Consider the following 17442-nt stretch of genomic DNA (forward strand, 5'->3'; position numbering starts at 1 on the left):
CTGCAGTATGGAAACAGGTCCTTCGGCCCAACATGTCCACACCGACCCTCTGAAGGGTAACCCACCTAAGACCCATTGCCCTACATTTACCCCTGACTAATGCACCTAACACAATGGACAGCTTAGCATGGCCAATGCACCTGCACATCTTTGGATTGTAGAAGGAAACCCACGCAGACATGGGGAGAATGTGCAAACTCCACACAATCATCCGATGGAGGAATTGAACCTAGGTCCCTGGCACTGTGAGGCAGCAGTGCTAACCACTGAGCCACCATGCCACCCATCTAATGTCCTTTAGGGAAGGACACTGCCATCTTCACTTGTTCTGGCCTTCATGTGACTCCAGAACCACAGCAATGTGGTTGACTCTTAATTGCCCTTTGGGTAATTAGGGCTGGGCAAGAAATGCCTAGTCAGCAATGCCCTCATCACGTGAATGAATAAAGAAAAATAAGTGAAACAGGAAATAACAAGGATATGTGCAAAATTAGATGAATATCAAATGAGTAGAGAAAAAAAGAACATACTGGGGAAACGCAGCAGGTCTGGCAGCACCTGTGAAGAGAAGCAAAGTTAATGTTTCAATCCAATAAGTCTTGTATAGAACTGAAAGGACTGAAAAATGATAGTTTTCATGCTGTTGACACATTTGGACAAGGAGCGAGTAAGATAGATAGTAAGGGTGTCCAGAGTAAAAGACAAAGGGAAGGAGGAGGAAGTGCTGTATGTCTTGAAACAGGTAAAGGTAGATAAATCCCCAGGACCTGATCAGGTGTACACTAGAACTCTGTGGGAAGCTGGAGAAGTGATTGCTCGGCCTCCTGCTGAGATATTTGTATCATGGATAGTCACTGGTGAGGTGCCAGAAGACTGGAGGTTGGCTAATGTGGTGCCACTGTTTAAGAAGGGTGGTAAGGACAAGCCAGGGAACTATAGACCGGTGAGCCTGACGTCGGTGGTGGGCAAGTTGTTGGAGAGAATCCTGAGGGACAGGATGTACATTTATTTGGAAAGGCAAGGAATGACTAGGGATAGTCAACATGGCTTTGTGCATGGGAAATCGTGTCTCACAAACTTAATTGAGTTTTTTGAGGAAGTAACAAAGAGGATTGATGAGGGCAGCGCGGTAAATGTGATCTATATGGACTTCAGTAAGGCATTCAACAAGGTTCCCCATGGGAGACTGATTAGCAAAGTTAGATCTCATGGAATACAGGGAGAACTAGCCATTTGGTTACAGAACTGGTTCAGAGGTGGTGGTGGAGGCTTGTTTTTCAGACTGGAGGCCTGTGACCAGTGGAGTGCCACAAGGATCGGTGCTGGGTCCTCTACTTTTTGTCATTTGCATTAATGATTTGGATGTGAGCATAAGAGGTACAGTTAGTAAGTTTGCAGAATTGGAGGTGTAGTGGACAGCGAAGAGGGTTACCTCAGATTACAACAGCATCTTGACCAGATGGGTCAATGGGATGAGAAGTGGCAGATGGAGTTTAATTCAGATAAATGCAAGTTGCTGAATTTTGGGAAAGCAAATCTTAGCAGGACTTAAACACTTAATGGTAAGGTCCTAGGGAGTGTTGCTGAACAAAGAGACCTTGGAGTGCAGGTTCATAGCTCCTTGAAAGTGGAGTCGCAGGTAGATAGGATAGTGAAGAAGGCGTTTGATATGCTTTCCTTTATTGGTCAGAGTATTGAGTACAGGAGTTGGGAGGTCATTTTGCAACTGTACAGGACATTGGTTAGGCCACTGTTGGAATATTGCGTGCAATTCTGGTCTCCTTCCTATTGGAAAAGTGTTGTGAAACTTGAAAGGATTCAGAAAAGATTTACAAGGATGTTGCCAGGGTTGGAGGATCTGAGCTACAGGGAGAGGCTGAACAGGCTGGGGCTGTTTTTCCTGGAGCATTGGAGGCTGAGGGGTGACCTTATAGAGGTTTACAAAATTATAAGGGGCATGGATAGGGTAAATAGGCAAAGTCTTTTCACTGGGGTCGAAGAGTCCGGAACTAGAGGACATAGGTTTAAGTTAAGAGGGGAAAGATATAAAAGAGACCTACGGGGCAATGTTTTCACACAGAGGGTGGTACGTGTATGGAATGAGCTGCCAGAGGAAGTGGTGGAGGCTGGTACAATTACAACATTTAAGAGGCATTTGGATGGATATATGAATAGGAAGGGTTTGGAGGGATATGGGCCGGGTGCTGGCAGGTGGGACTAGATTGGGTTGGGATATCTGGTCGGCATGGACTGGTTGGACCAAAGGGTCTGTTTCCATGCTGTACATCTGAATCACTCTCTGAAAGTGGTATTAGCAGAGAGATACAGAAAGTAAATATGTGTGCATAGTAGGAAAAAAGTCAGCTTTCCAGGAACATCCCCATGCAAACAACTGTGGGTAGGAAATAGGACTCTGAAGTTGTTGAACTCAATATTTTGACCTGAAAGCTGTAAAATGCCTATGTGGAAAATAAGGTTCTTCCACCTTGTAATGGGCTTCACTGGAGCACTGCAACAGGCATGGGGCAGAAATTTTAACAATACGGTGTACTGAAATAAACAAAGTACCATCTAGAAGGCCAAGGATCGCAGATAGATGTAAACAATGCCATCTGCAAGTCCCCCTGCAAGTCACTGACCATCTTGACTTGAAAATATATCGCTCGACCTTTGCTTTCACTGGGTCAAAATACTGAATTCTCTCCCTAATGGCTTTGTGGGTCTACTTATACAAATGGACTGCAATGGTTCAAGAAGGCAGCTCACCATCACTTATCAAGGATAACTAAAGATGGGCAATAAAGTTTGACCAGGCCAGAAATCTATGACTCTAAATGTCCACATTCCATAAGCGAAATTCTAAACAAAATCAGCAAGCAACTGGAACATTGGAGTTATTCTTATAGAGTAAGAAGTATTCTGTAAAGCAATCACTCAGTCTGCATTTGTCATTGCCAATGTCAAGGAGACTGCATTGTGATTAATAAATACAGTAGACTAGAACGAAGGAACTGCAGGTAAATTGCTGTGGAAAGGTGTTTTTGGGGCCTTGGACAGTGAGGAAAGAGGAGGTTAAAGGGCAAGCATCATAGCTTGTGCAATTGAATTAGAAAATGCTCTGGAGGGGTTCAGAGGCAGAGGACTAGACCAGCATGTTAGGGAGGGAACAGTTCCTGCAGAATGCTGACAAGATAGGGGAGTGGATGATGTGTTTTTGATGGCATTCTGCTGGAGATGACAGAAATAACTGAGAATAATTCTTTGAATCTGGTGACTGGTGGGGTGGAACGTGAGGACAATTGGAACTATATTGATGTTCAGAGGTGAAAGGGAAGGAGTGAGGGCAAAAATGTGGGAAATGGGTCAGACATGGCTGAAGTCCCTGTCAGTTGTGGTTGCGAGATTCCTAGATTGATTAACATGAAAAAGAAGATATTTTGGAGGACCCCATGGAAGGTGATATCTTCGGAAACAAAATAAAGTTACGCTATGAGTGCAGACTTGAAAAATTAAAAGTAAAACCGACAAGCTTCAGGCAGGATTCAATATTGTGAACCTTTTTTTATTTTCCCACTTAACAGAACTGTCAATTTGTACACTGTTAATACAATGTTAATTCATTGTTCATTAACGAAGAAATGCAACACTGACATCAGCTCCCAGAACACGAGCTCCCTTCTCTGAGCCAAATGTCTTTGGGAAGAATCCCACCATTTTGAGATCCAATGACAGCAAAATGAAGAGGAAAAGTGAGGGTGGCGAAAAGAAAAGCCTTGACTCAAATAATACATAATTAATAATACATAATCCAGGCAGCCCACGAGATAACAGATGCTTATTGATCCAGAAAGCTTGCAGATCCTGAAATGGCCTCATTAGCCATCTTCAGACTCATGAAAAACAATTGTCCTTGCCTGTAAAGGATAGCTAATAATTAATGATATTTTTCAAAAAGAAAAGCTTGATAAGTGTCACATTATTGATTATTGAGTGGTAATTGATATATGTTGCAAAGTGCTGGAACCATGGCATGTTGCACTGTGGACAGTAACTCTATCAGAATATATTAAGTAAAACATAATATTCCTTTTTTCAGATATGCTTTAATTTTGCTTGTTTTACCTGAAGAGCAAAAAGAATCTGAATGTAGGGTGATTTAATTTATTTCTTGATATGTATTGTTGAAGTACTGTTGAGGGACAGCTTTATGAGTTGAATAGTCTTTTATTTATATAAATGCATATTATCTTGAAGTATTGTACATATGTTGACAAAAGTAGGAAATGGATTAAATTGAGTAAACTAAAAATTGAAGTTACTAATAATCAAATTGAATTTTGAAGTTGACAAGCCAGTGCTGATTTCTGTGAACTGACACATTCATTTCAGTCATTTCAGACGAAACATCTGCAACACAAATTTCCAGCTCGGCGAACAGAACCACATCAACGAGCACCCGAGCTACAAATCTTCTCCCAAACTTTGAACATTCATTTCAGTCACATAAAAAAAATGTATTGTAAGAATGAGCCTCTGTGTTAATTTTGTTTTCTTTTGTTGATTAAAAATGACCTAATGTGGTTTTTCTACAAGATCATCCGCAAGTAATTCGGAACCAGGCACTTAGGAGCTATACAACTCCCGGTATTCGTAGATTCAGGAAACCTGTTGATCACCTTATGAAGATTCCCAGCTTTTCATACTCTAGAGATGATGGCAAAAGTGTTTTACCACCAGTACTTGAGTCTAAGGGCATGGGCGATGGTGTGGACAGAATCGGGTAAGATGCTAACATCTTCTAAAATGGCCAAAGTATGCAACAATTAATATTCGTTTGATAGAATGCAACCCTTTCCTTAATTAATGTCAATTTCTAATATGCTATACAGTAGGCACCTTTGTCCAGAGTTAATTAGGATACTATTTTCTAATGGCAGTCTTGTGGCACAGTGGTACCTAGAAGCTCTGAGTCCAAGTTTCATTCACAGCCATTAGGTCGGATATTAACTTGTAAATCCTTCCAACATATGCCATTGACAAGTGGGCGAGATTTTGGATTAGTCATGTGATGAAAAGAAAATTAGAGAATTTCTGTCATTACTATCCGTAGCTCTGGGACGAGACTAAAACGTGCACGTATATGTGCATGCTGGCACATCAACTCCAGCTGCTTGGTGAGGGGATCAGTTAACTCAGTTGGATGAACAATCAGTCTGGATTGGAAAGGTGGGAGAGAGACAAGTTGCATGGTGGAGCAAAAGAAATGGAAGACTCGAATACAGATTGGAGAGAAAGAGACTGAGGGGGTCAGGAGAGATGAGGAAGCTTCAAAGTGGTGAGGGATTGGGAGATTGCAAAAAGGAGAGAACAGTTTCAAACTTGTCGGTAAATGTCACACAGCTAACTAGGAGCTAAGAAAACTTGAAATCACTGCAGTAATTAATTACTTGCAAAAGACTATGGAATCTCTATCTTTAGGCTGCATAATTTCCAGAGCTACTTCTACATGGGAAAAATTAAATGGATGCTATTGTAATGAACACTGTCTCAATTATTTCATTTAAATCTGAGTTTCAGTAAGTGTTGTCACTGCCTCATTAAAGTATTCCAGCTTTGTAAATATGTGATAAAACCACATTAGCTTTCCCCTGATCCGCCCTGCAGGTGTGCTGAGAGTAATGACTTTTTGTATTTAGTAGTGTGTGTCAGTTATTTTGAATACAAGTTTGTTGTTTATGTATGCCGATTACCTTTTACCAATTTAAATACTGTGAGGTCTAGTAAATTAATGATTTCTTTGTGTGATATGGCTTTAAATTTAATGGATGCTGAATAATTATTGAGGATATGCTGTTAATTTTATTTCTTTGTGAGTCTAAATATTCAATGTGTCAGCATAAAAGACAGAATGTAGTGCTCCTATGTGACTGCATCACTTAATAAAGGACATTGCGAGAATGAAAAGTTAGCTTCTCAAAGCTAAAAAACAGCCCTGAAAATCAAAAGTAGCCATTGAAGAAATCTCAAGAGCTTTTGTGCACAGTTGCAATGGAGGTAAGGGAGAGGGCTTCAAAATGGAAATCCTCACTCCTAACATTTTTTAAATGTAAATTAGAAATGGGTTTGGCAGCCAGGCCATCACTGTTGGGATGGAGATGGAGAAACTCGTCCCCACAGAGTAAGCCAGTGGTTGCTGCAATATCTAGACACACAAGGGCAGAGGTGAGATCCTAGCCTATCTGGAGCACTGGCCATCTGGTCAGCAAATCGGGACTGCTATCAAGCAATTAAACAGGTCTATACTGCCTGTAGAAACTTGGAGTCTGGCATGAAAATCTCAGTTGTCTTCCTTTACTTGGCCTTAAGTGACCCATAATGAGCTGTGCATGCTACCTGTCACATGTGGGTGGGTGGACATATTGCCCAGCACACATCTCACCTCATCTCGCCTTCACAAAAATATTCCAGAGTAGGATGGAGGTGGAGAAACTGGCATGCCACGCAAGCAACTGGGCTGTTTCTATCTCTGAGCCTGCCTCTAATCCAAGGCAAGCAGATTTAAATCTCATTATAACAATTATGAGTCACATTACATTACATTAAATGATTCAAATCTCTCTTAAATGTCTGGTTTCATTTTTTTCAAAACAATACACAACATAATGGTTCTCAGCATAGTAGGAATTAATGTATAGATGATCTTTGGATTTAATCTTTGTTAATCTATTTGGGAAATGTTAGTTACAAAAATAATTTTAGGCACATTGAGCCACATATAGAAGTTAGCAACTGAAAGGTGGAAAGAAAATAAGATGCATTTTCTGAATTTAAGGCATTATATTGTTTGTTCTTGTTCAGTATAGTCAGTACTACACAAGTGCTGAGCAAAAGGTTTTGCAATATAAAAAATAAGGGATAATAAATGTTAAAGCCAGTACATTGTTGATCCTTGGTGTACTCTCTACTGCACCTTTTGCTAGCTAATGGTGTAGTTAAAAATAACCAATGAAAATGACAGATTCTGAAAAAAAACACTCATAGGTTTTATTTCATATGTGAGCTGAGAGTGACTGCCCTTGATCTCAAGGTTGTTTTTAACCATCAAGGAGCTCAAGCAAAACAGGAGTCAATGGGAATCAGGAATCGTACCTGATACAAAGGAAGATTGTTGTGTTGGTTGGAGGTCAGTCATCTCAGGTCCAACATCTCTGCAGGAATTTCTCAGGGTAATGTCCTCGCCTGACCACCTTCATCAATGCTGCTTCATCAATGGCCTTCCCTCCATCAAAAGAGCAGAGTGATGGTAACACAAATGTTCAGCACTCTTCTCAATTCCTCAGACACTGAAACAGTCCATGCTCAAGTGTCTAGTTCTGATCACCTCATTGTAGGAAGGATGTAGATGCGAGATGGGTGCAGAGGAGATTTACCAGGATGCTGCCTGGATTACAGGGTTTGTCTTATAAAGAGAGGTTGAGTGAGCTAGGGCTTTTTACACTGGAGAGAAGAAGGAAGAGAGGTGACTTGATAGAGATATACAAGGTAATGAGAGGCATAGGTAGAGTAGATATCCAGAGACTTTTCCCCAGGACAGAATGGCTGTCAGGAGGGGTCATAATTTTAAAGTGATTGGAGGAAGGTATGGAGGAGATATCAGAAGTAGGTTCTTTACGCAGAGTTGTGGCAGCATGGAGTGCACTGCCAGCGGTGGTAGTAAAGTCAGAGACACTAGGGACAATTAAGCAACTGCTGGATAAACACATAGCGATAAGTTGAGTGTGTAGGTTATGTTGGTCTTAGATTAAGATAAATGATCGGCACAACATCTTGAGCCGAAGGGCCTGTACTGTGCTGTACTGTTCTATGCTGTATATAAGACAGAATTTAGCCATAACCCCTTGACATTTAGTGGCATTGCCATCACTGAATTGTCCCACTAACCCCCCGAGGGTTAACATTCACCAGAAACTAAACTGGGCTAGCCATATAAGTAGTGTACAGATCAGAGGCTAGGATCTTGCAGCAAGAAACTGACTTCCTAACTCCCAAAACTTGTCCACCATCTACAAGGCACAAGACAGGGGTTCAATGGAATACTCCTCATTTATGGATGAGTACAGCCCCAACAACACTCAAGAAGCTTGACACCATTCAGGACAAAGCAGCCCACTTGAATGGCACCTTTCTGAATCTGAAAACATCCTTTGATTTAATTTGATTTATTGTTATCACGTGTACCTAAGTACATTGGAAAGCTTTGTATCACATGAAGTACAGGCAGATCATACATACAAAGATATACAGATCATAGGGTGATTGAACAGAGTGAGGTATACAAAGTTACAGCTACACAGGAGGTGTACAAAAGGAAGATCAGCATTAGATTTGAAATTTGAGAGATACATTCAGCAGTCGACCAAAAGCGGGAAAGAAGCTGTTCTTGAACCTGTTAGTACGTATATTTAAGCTTTTGTATCTTCTGCCTGCTGGAAGAGGTTGGAAAAGATTATACCTGGGGTAGGAAGTGTCTTTGATGATGTTAGCTGCATTTCTGCGGCAACAAGAAGTGTAGCTGGAGTCAATGGATGGAGGTTGGCTTGCATAATGGTCTGGACTGTGTTCAGAACTTTCTGTAGTTTCTTACAGTCCTGAGGAGAACAGTTGCCATACTAAGCCATGATCCACCCAGATAGAATGTTTTCTGTGTGCATCTGTAAATGTTGGTGAGGGTCCTTACGGACATGCTGAATTTCCTTTGCCTCCTGAGGAAGAAGAGGCATTGTTGTGCCTTCTTGATCATCTGCGTGGGTAGCCCAGGACAGATTGTTGGTTATCATCATGCCTAGGAACTTGACGCAGTTGACCTTCTACCGCTGCTGGCAGTGCGTCCACCACTCTCTGTGTAAAGAACCAACCTCTGTCATCTTCCCTATACCTTCCTCCAATTACCTTAAAATTATGTCCCTTTGTGATAGACATTTCCACCATGGGAAAAAGTCTCTAGCTATCCACTGTCCTGGGGAAAAGTCTCTGGATATCTACTCTACCTATGCCTCTCAACATCTTGTACACCTCTATCAAGTCACCTCTCATCCTTCTTTGCTCCAATGAGAAAAACCCTAGCTCTCTCAACCTTTTTTTCATTAGATATGCCCTCCAGTCCAGGCTGCATCCTGGTAAATCCCCTCTGCACCCTTTCTAAAGCTTCCATATTTTTCCTGTAATGAGGCGACCAGAACTGAACATAATATTCCAATTGTGGTCTAACCAACGCTCTATAGAGCTGCAGCATAACCTTGCAGCTCCTAAACTTAATCACCCTGCTATGAAAGCTAACACACCATACACCTTCTTAACAACCCTATCAACTTGGGTGGCAACTTTGAGGGATCTATGGACATGGACCTGTTTCTCCACACTGCGAAGAATTCTGCCTTCAACCCTGTGGTTCTGCATTCAAATTCAACCTTCCAAAGGGAATCATTTCACACATTTCCAGGTTGAACTCCATCTGCCACTTATCAGCCCAGTTCTGCATCCTGTCAATGTCCCATTGCAACCTCCGAGGTAAAAACAATGACCACAGATGCTGGAAACCAGATTCTGGATTAGTGGTGCTGGAAGAGCACAGCAGTTCAGACAGCATCCAAGTAGCTTCGAAATCGACGTTTCGCTTTTGTCCGAAACTACTTGGATGCTGCCTGAACTGCTGTGCTCTTCCAGCACCACTAATCCATTGCAACCTCCAACAGCCCTCCACAATATCCACAACTCCACCAACCTTCATGTCATCGGCAAACTTACTAAACCACCCTTCCACTTCCTCATCCAAGTAATTTATAAAAATTGCAAAGAGCAGAGATCTCAGAACCGATCCCTGCAGAACACCACTGGTCATCAAGCTCAAGGCTGAATACTTGCCATCTACCACCATCCTCTGTCTTCAATGGGCCAGCCAATTCTGTATCCAGATAGCCAGATTTCCCTGTATCCCATGCCTCCTTACTTCCTGAAGAAGGGCTCATGCCCGAATCATTGATTCTCCTGCTCCTTGGATGCTGCCTGACCGGCTGTGCTTTTCCAGCAACACATTTTCAGCTCTGATCTCCAGCATCTGCAGTCCTCACTTTCTCCTACTTTCTGAATGAGCCTACCATGGGGAACCTTATCAAAGGCCTTGTTAAGATCCGTGTGCACCACATCTACTGCTCTACCTTCATCAATATGTTTTGACACCACCCCAAAGAATTCAATAAGGTTTGCAAGACATGACCTGCCCCTCATAAAGCCATACTGACTATCTCTAATCAAACTGTGGTTTTCCAAGTAATCAAAAATCCTGTCTCTCAAATTCTCTCCAATACTTTGCCCACCGCAGACTTAAGACTGACAGGTCTGTAAATCCCAGAATTGTCCCTATTCTTTTTCTTGAACAAGGGAATAACATTTGCCACCCTCCAATCATCTGGCACTACTCCAGTGGACAGTGAGGATGCAAAGATCACCACCAACGGTGGAGCAATCTCTTCCCTCACTTCCTGTTGTAACCCAGGGTATATGCTGTCTGGCCCAGCGAATTTATCTATCCTTATGTTTTCCAAAATTTTCAGCACATCCTTCTTCCTAACGTTAACCTATTCCAGCACATTAGTCTGTTTCACGCTGTTTTCAGAAACGACAAGGTCCCTCTCATTAATGAATACTGAAGCAAAGTATTCATTAAGGACCTCCCCTACTTCCTCCAACTCCAGGTGCAAGTTCCCTCCATTATCACTGATTGGCCGTACATCACTCTGGCCATCCTCTTGTTCCTCACATATGTGTAGAATGCCTTAGGGTTTTCCTTTATCCTACCCACTCAGGTTTTTTCATGCCCCATTCTAGCTCTCCTAAATCCATTCCTCAGTTCCTTCCTGGCTACCTAGTAACCCTTAAAAGCCTTGTCTGATCCTTGCCTCCTCGACCTTAAGTAAGCTTCCTTTTTCCTCTTGACTAGATGTTCCACATTCCAAGGCGAAAGTGGGGACTGCACTTGCTGGAGATCAGAGTCAAGATTAGAGTGGTGCTGGAAAAGCACATCAGGCAGCACCCAAGGAGCAGGAAAATCAATGTTTCGGGAAGAGCCCTTCATCAGGATATTCCACATCCCAATGTCACCCAAGGTTCTTTCAACATGCCATGCTTCTTTGCCGCAGTGGAACAAATGTATCCAGCACTATCAGCAAGTGCTTCCTAAAAAACCTCCATACTTTGGTCATGCCTTTCCCTGAGAACATCTGTTCCCAATTTAAGTATCTCAATTCCTGCCCAAAGGCATTGTAATTCCCCTTCCCCCAATTAAATTATTTCCCATACCGTCTGCTCCTATCCCTCTCTATGAGTTTGGGAAAGGTCAGGGAGTAGTGATCACTATCACCGAAATGCTCTCCCACCAAGAAATCTGACGCTTGGCCTGGTTCGTTGCCAAGCACAAGATCCAATGTGGCCTCCCCTCTAGTCAGCCTATCTACATATTGCGTCAGAAACCCTTCCTGGTCCCTCCAGACAAAAACTGCTCCATCCAAACTATTTGAACTAAGGAGGTTCTAATCAATATTAGGGAAGTTAAAGTTACCCATGACAACAACTCTTACTTCTGCACCTTTCCAAAATCTGCCTCCCAATCTGCTTCTCCATGTCTCCGTTGCTATTGGGTGTCCTCCTCCTTCCTTCCTGAAGTCGATGATCAGCTCTTTAATTTTGCTGACACTCAGCAGCAGTACGAATCATCTATAGATACAATATGTAAGTTCACCAGCACTCCTTTGAAAGCATCACCCAAACCCATGACCACTACCATCTATAAGGCCAACGCATCAGATACATGGGATCACCACCACCTGCACTTTGCCCTCTAAACCATTCACCATCCTGACTTGGGAATATAATGTCATTCTTTCAGGGTCACTGGGTTAAAATTCTGGAGCTCTCTCCCTAATGGCATTGTGGGTCTACTTTCACCAAGTGGATTGCAACATTTCAAGAAGGCAGCTGAGTGCTAACTTCTCAAGGGCAATGAGGAGTGGACAATGAATGTCTGCAGAGCCAGTGATGTACACATACCACAAGAGAATTAAAAAACTTTAAAATTTCTTTATGGGTTACTTTGATAATTTGCTTTTAATTTATGAAATAAGGAAGCAATTACTATTTATCTTTGAATATGTCTCCTTAATGTATGTGTTTTGTATTAATAGAAAACAAACTCAATGTGGAGTATCAATTTTATACCTATTTTATGAAATAGAATTACATATTTTTGTTCAGAATCTCATTTTAGAGTAGTTAACTGTCTTGATTACATATTCAGTATGGAATGCAGTATGCTCAACTTTAGTCCTGTTTTAATCAATTTTGCATTGATGTATGTCTTTGACCTTTTGACAACTAGTCACTTTAGATGGTTCAGTAAGAAAATGTAAACATTAGTTTGTTCCTCACATCAAGAATGTTTGGTTGGGTGAAGGTGAAATGGAAAAGATTAATATGTACTTAATGAAGTTTGGAAAATTGAGAGTACAATTAAATAATTGTATGAAAAATAGTAGTTAAAAACAGGTTTTATTTAAACACTTATTTCCTTCCTTTTAGACCCCACAATCCCACCCCCACCATCAATAAGATTGATGAATAGCCTACTGTTTGTACCTTCCAATCCAGTCTCAAAGTTTTTTTTCTCCAGCAAATAAACAACATTTTCTTTTCTGTTAATGACCCAAAGGTTGTATCATTAAAGGAGAAAAGTAGACTTTCAGTCTCGGATGAAGAATTTTTAAAAAATTGCACACTGCCATTTCATAACAGAGGTCTGCCTTGCTTGATTAATTCTGGCCATGCCTCCTGAGCGGAACCAATGAAATTAGTTCTCTTTCTGGCTATTAAGGTTGTGGATTTTACTCACTGAGACAATGCTTATTCATACAATAAGCAATTTCTGCATCCAGTATGTAATTTATTACATAAAAATTAAGATAAATAGATTTTTTTAGTTTTACTTATTTTGCTTTAAGTAACACACACATTCTATTACACCAGCAAATGTTGAAATAGTATAACAGTCAGTTGCAAATCAGTGAATAATGACAACTGAGCTTCAGTTCTTACAATGTTTATCAGGAAAATACAATGTATATAATGAGGCCGCCAAGCATTAGAGTCACAGAAGGAGGCAACTTGGCCTATTGTGTCTGCATCAACTTTCCGACAAGAATTACGACTTTATATATTTGTCTCCTTTTCCATAGTATTGCATGTTGTTTCTGTTCAAAATGTCATGCAATGCTCTCTTGAATTCCTCAATTGATTGTGTTCCACTACTCTTTCAGGCAGCGCATTACAAACCCAAACCACTTATGCAAATTACATTAAATCTGTGCCCTTTTACAAGCAGAAGAGTTTTTCGCTATATATTTTATTCATACCTGTGATGATTGTGAAAACTTCCCTTAGAACTCCTGCTAGTCTTTTTGTTTCCAAGGACAGAAGTGTCACCCTCTTCAATCTATCCTCATAACTGAAATTTCTTATCCCAGGAACCATTTTGTAAACCTCGTCTGCACTCTCTCCAATGTGTTCAGGTCTTTCTTATAGTGTAGTATCCAGGACAGCACACAATATTCTTTCTGAAGTCCAGCAAGTGTCCTATGAACAAAAATAGAAACTGCCTTTTGAAGAATGGTCACTTGACCTGAAAAATTAACTCTGTTTCTGCACACTTCAGGCTGATGGTTTTTCTATCCTTCATATGGATGGTATAGCATCCTCGGGTAAGATGAAGGGTGGAGGGGTTTGTTTTTTAATCAACAACTTGTGATGCATGGACGTTGCAACCCTGGGCAGCCATTGCTCCCGAAGTTTGAATTTCTCACCATCAAATGCGGGAATTTACCGCTGCTATACTAACTGCTGTGTGCATGCTGCCACAAGCAAAGGTTGAGGGATCTCTGGGTGTGCTGTACTCCACCACTAACACCCTGGAGACGGAACACCCCGAGGCCCTGTTTATTGTGACTGGTGACTTCAATCAAACCAATCTAAGGAAGGTGTTGCCCAAGTACCAGCAGAACATTACCTGCCCCATCAGGGGCCCAAACATTTTAGACCACTGCTACAGCAGTGTGAAGGATGCCATCCCTTACCCTCATTTCAGGAACTCCGACCACAATGCTATGTTTCTTCTCCCGGCTTACAGGCAAAAGCTCAAGCAGGAGACCCCATCACAGATACAGGTCCAGTGCTGGCTGGAGGAGGCAGAGAATTAACTCCTGTGCTGTCTGGAATCAGCTGATTGGGCCATGTTCAAACAGTCCACAGGTATCTTGGACGAGTACGCCACCACCGTCACAGACTTTATCAGCAAGTGTCTGGAGGACTGCATACCAAGGAAGTCAATCCAGCTGTTCCCCAACAGAAACCCTGGATGAATCAGGGACATAACAGAACTTGCTAAAAACCAGGCGTGAGGCCTTCAGATCAGGAGACCCACTCAAATATAAGGAATCCAAGTATGACCTTCACAGAGCCATTAAGACAGCCAATGACCAATATTGATCCAAAGTAGAGCCCCAGACAGACACCCAGTGACTATGACAAGGACTGCATGACATCACAGGTTCTAAAAAGAGACATTGCAAGATAGCTGACGATGACATATCCCTCCCAGATCGTCTCAACGCCTTCTATGCTCACTTTGAGCAGAATTTCAGCAGAGACGTAACACCTATTCCAACAAGTCCTGACGAACCTATCCCAACAGTCAGTGCGTCAGAGGTCAGATCAGTTTTCCTTCGTGTGAATCCAAGGAAAGCGATGAGACCAGACGGAGTACCAGGCCGCACACTCAGAGCACGTGCAAATCAACTGGCAGAGGTCTTCTCGGACATCTTCTACCTCTCCTTGCAGCAGGTACTGTCCCTGCCTGTTTCAAGAGAGCCAACATTTCTTAATAAAAATATATTATATATAAGAGGGTCAACATCATCCCTGTGCCTAAGAAGGCTATGCAGCATGCCTCAATGACTGTCGCCCATTTGCCTTAACTTTGGTGGTCATGAAAAGCTTTGAAAGGCTGGTCATGGCATTAATCAACTCCAGCCTCCCCACTACGCTTGACCCATTCCAATTTGCCTATCAGACCAACAGACCTACGGCAGATGCCATAATCACTTGCCCTTCATTCCTTCCTAGAACATCTTGACACCAAGAATAGCTACATAAAAATCCTGATTAGAGTGGTGCCGAAAAAGCACAGCAGGTCAGGCAGCACCCAAGGAGCAGGAAAATCGATGCTTTGGGCAGGAGCCCTTCGTCAGGAATGAGGCTGGGAGCCTCCGGGGTGGAGAGATAAATGGGAGGGGTGTGGGTCTGGGGCGAAGGTAGCTAAGAGTGCAATAGGTGGATGGAGGTGGGGATAAAGGTGATAGGTCGGAGAGGAGGGTGGAGCGGATAGATGGGAAGGAAGATTGGCACGTAGGACAGATCATGAGGATGGTGCTGAGCTGGAAGGTTGGAACTGGGGTAAGTTGGGGAGAGGGGAAATGAGGAAACTGGTGAAGTCCACATTGATGCTCTGGGGTTGAAGTGTTCCAAGGCAGAAGATGAGGCATTCTTCCTCCAAGCGATGGGCGGTGAGGGAGTGGCTTTGGAGGAGGCCCACGACCAGAGGCTTCAACATTATTATCCCCTCAAGATTGATAACTAAACTTAGTGATCTCAGACTAAGCCCCACTCTCTGCAACAGGATCCTCAGTTTCCTGACCCGTGGGCCACAATCAGTGAAGACTGGGGACAATATTTCATCCTCACTAACACTCAACACTGGAGCCCCCCAAGAGTGCATACCCAGCCCCCTACTGTATACCCATGATTGTGTCACCAAATACCGGACTAATGCCATGTACAAGTTCACTGATGATGCCACCATAGTCAGTCGAATCTCAGATGGCAACGAAACAGACTACAGATGGGAGGTGGAAGACCTGGAAAAATGGTGCACTGAGAACAACCTCGCTCTCAATGCTGGCAAAATCAAGCAACTCAGTATTGACTTTTGGTGGGATGTTATTCATGCCCCCCTACACATTAACAACACAGAGGTGGAATGAATGGAGAGTGTCAAGCTCCTGGGAGTGGTCATCCACAACAAGCTTTCTTGGACTCTTCATGTGGATGCACTGGTTATAAAGGCCCAACAACACCTCTACTTCCTCAAGCAGCTGAGGAAAACTAGCATGATGACAAATACCCTTGCTAAATTTTATAGGTGTGCCATTGAGAGCATTCTGTCAAGTATCATTACCTGGTATGGAAACTATACCATTCAAGTTTGGAGACGGTTACAGAGAGTGGTGAGCTCGGCTCGGTCAATCACAAAGGCCAACCTCCCATCTATAGAATCCATCTACCAGGCCCATTGTCAAGGAAAACCGCCAGCATTCTCAAACATCCATCCCATCCTGGCAATGCTTTTCTACAACTTCTACCATCGGGGAGAAGGTACAGAAACCTGAACACATGCACCAAGTGGTTTCGAAACAAGTTCTACCCTACTGATGTTAGAATACTGAATGGACTCTCAAACTCTTAACGTTCGCCTGTACCTGTGTTTTTGTTTTTGCTGCTGTTTACCTATTATTTACTTATCTCTGCTACTTAACTATGTGATCTGCCTGTATTTCTTGTAAGACAAAGCTTTTCACTGTGCCTTGGTACACGTGACAATAAATTCAATTCAATTCACAGGTGCTGCTGGACCTGTTGTTTCCCAACAATTACTGTTTTTGTTTTTGATTTCCAGAATCTGCAGGTTTTTTTTGTTAAGTTTATATATGGCCAGTTATACAATTCTTATAATTAGAAATTGATTTGAATAATAGGGAAAATGTACATTCCTAAATCGTGAGCTCTAAAATAAAATTCAAGGTTTGCATAAAGACATATAGCTCAGATGCTGGTGGCCATGGTTGTGGGTATGTTCGCCTAGCTAGGAGGTTGATTTGCAGATGTTTTGTCCCTGGATGAGATTGTAGAAAGAACACAGAACAGTGAATGCACCACAGAAGTGTACAGAAAAGCCACACACCAGATCAGATCCCGAACTACAACAGCAACCACCTGAACACACACAAGAGAAGTTGCTTTAGAACCCTGTTCAAAAGGACTACAACACACTGCAGCACCCCCAACCTGCGAAGAAAAGAAGAACACCTCTACAGAGTCTTCCCCAAGAACAGATAGTCCTGCAACTTCATCCACAGATGCCTAGCAGACATACAACATGACAAGGACATGCCACGACCCCACACACTAGCCACGCTACCTTATATTAAAAACTTCTCAGAACTAGCAGTCAGACTTCTCCGATCATTTGGATTCATGATAGACTATAATCCGACAGCCATGCTC

The 17442-nt window shown here is 42.4% G+C and overlaps 1 protein-coding gene across 4 annotated transcripts in view; it reads left to right on the forward strand.

The window, feature by feature from the left end:
• The window catches only part of ppp1r42 (protein phosphatase 1, regulatory subunit 42), a 98434-nt gene that overhangs the window by 47294 nt on the left and 33698 nt on the right, over positions 1-17442 (forward strand). For 2 of the 4 annotated variants that reach the window (XM_072571492.1, XM_072571494.1), the window contains one exon: positions 4594-6617. In XM_072571492.1, the coding sequence (XP_072427593.1) occupies positions 4594-4784 (191 nt within the window). In that variant the 3' untranslated portion in view covers positions 4785-6617. Of the gene's footprint in view, positions 1-4389; positions 6618-17442 lie in introns of those variants that run through there. The other 2 variants (XM_072571496.1, XM_072571493.1) reach the window with 2 other exon arrangements.

This window comes from Chiloscyllium punctatum, chromosome 5 (assembly GCF_047496795.1).
Source record: "Chiloscyllium punctatum isolate Juve2018m chromosome 5, sChiPun1.3, whole genome shotgun sequence".
Taxonomy (NCBI): Eukaryota; Metazoa; Chordata; class Chondrichthyes; order Orectolobiformes; family Hemiscylliidae; genus Chiloscyllium; species Chiloscyllium punctatum.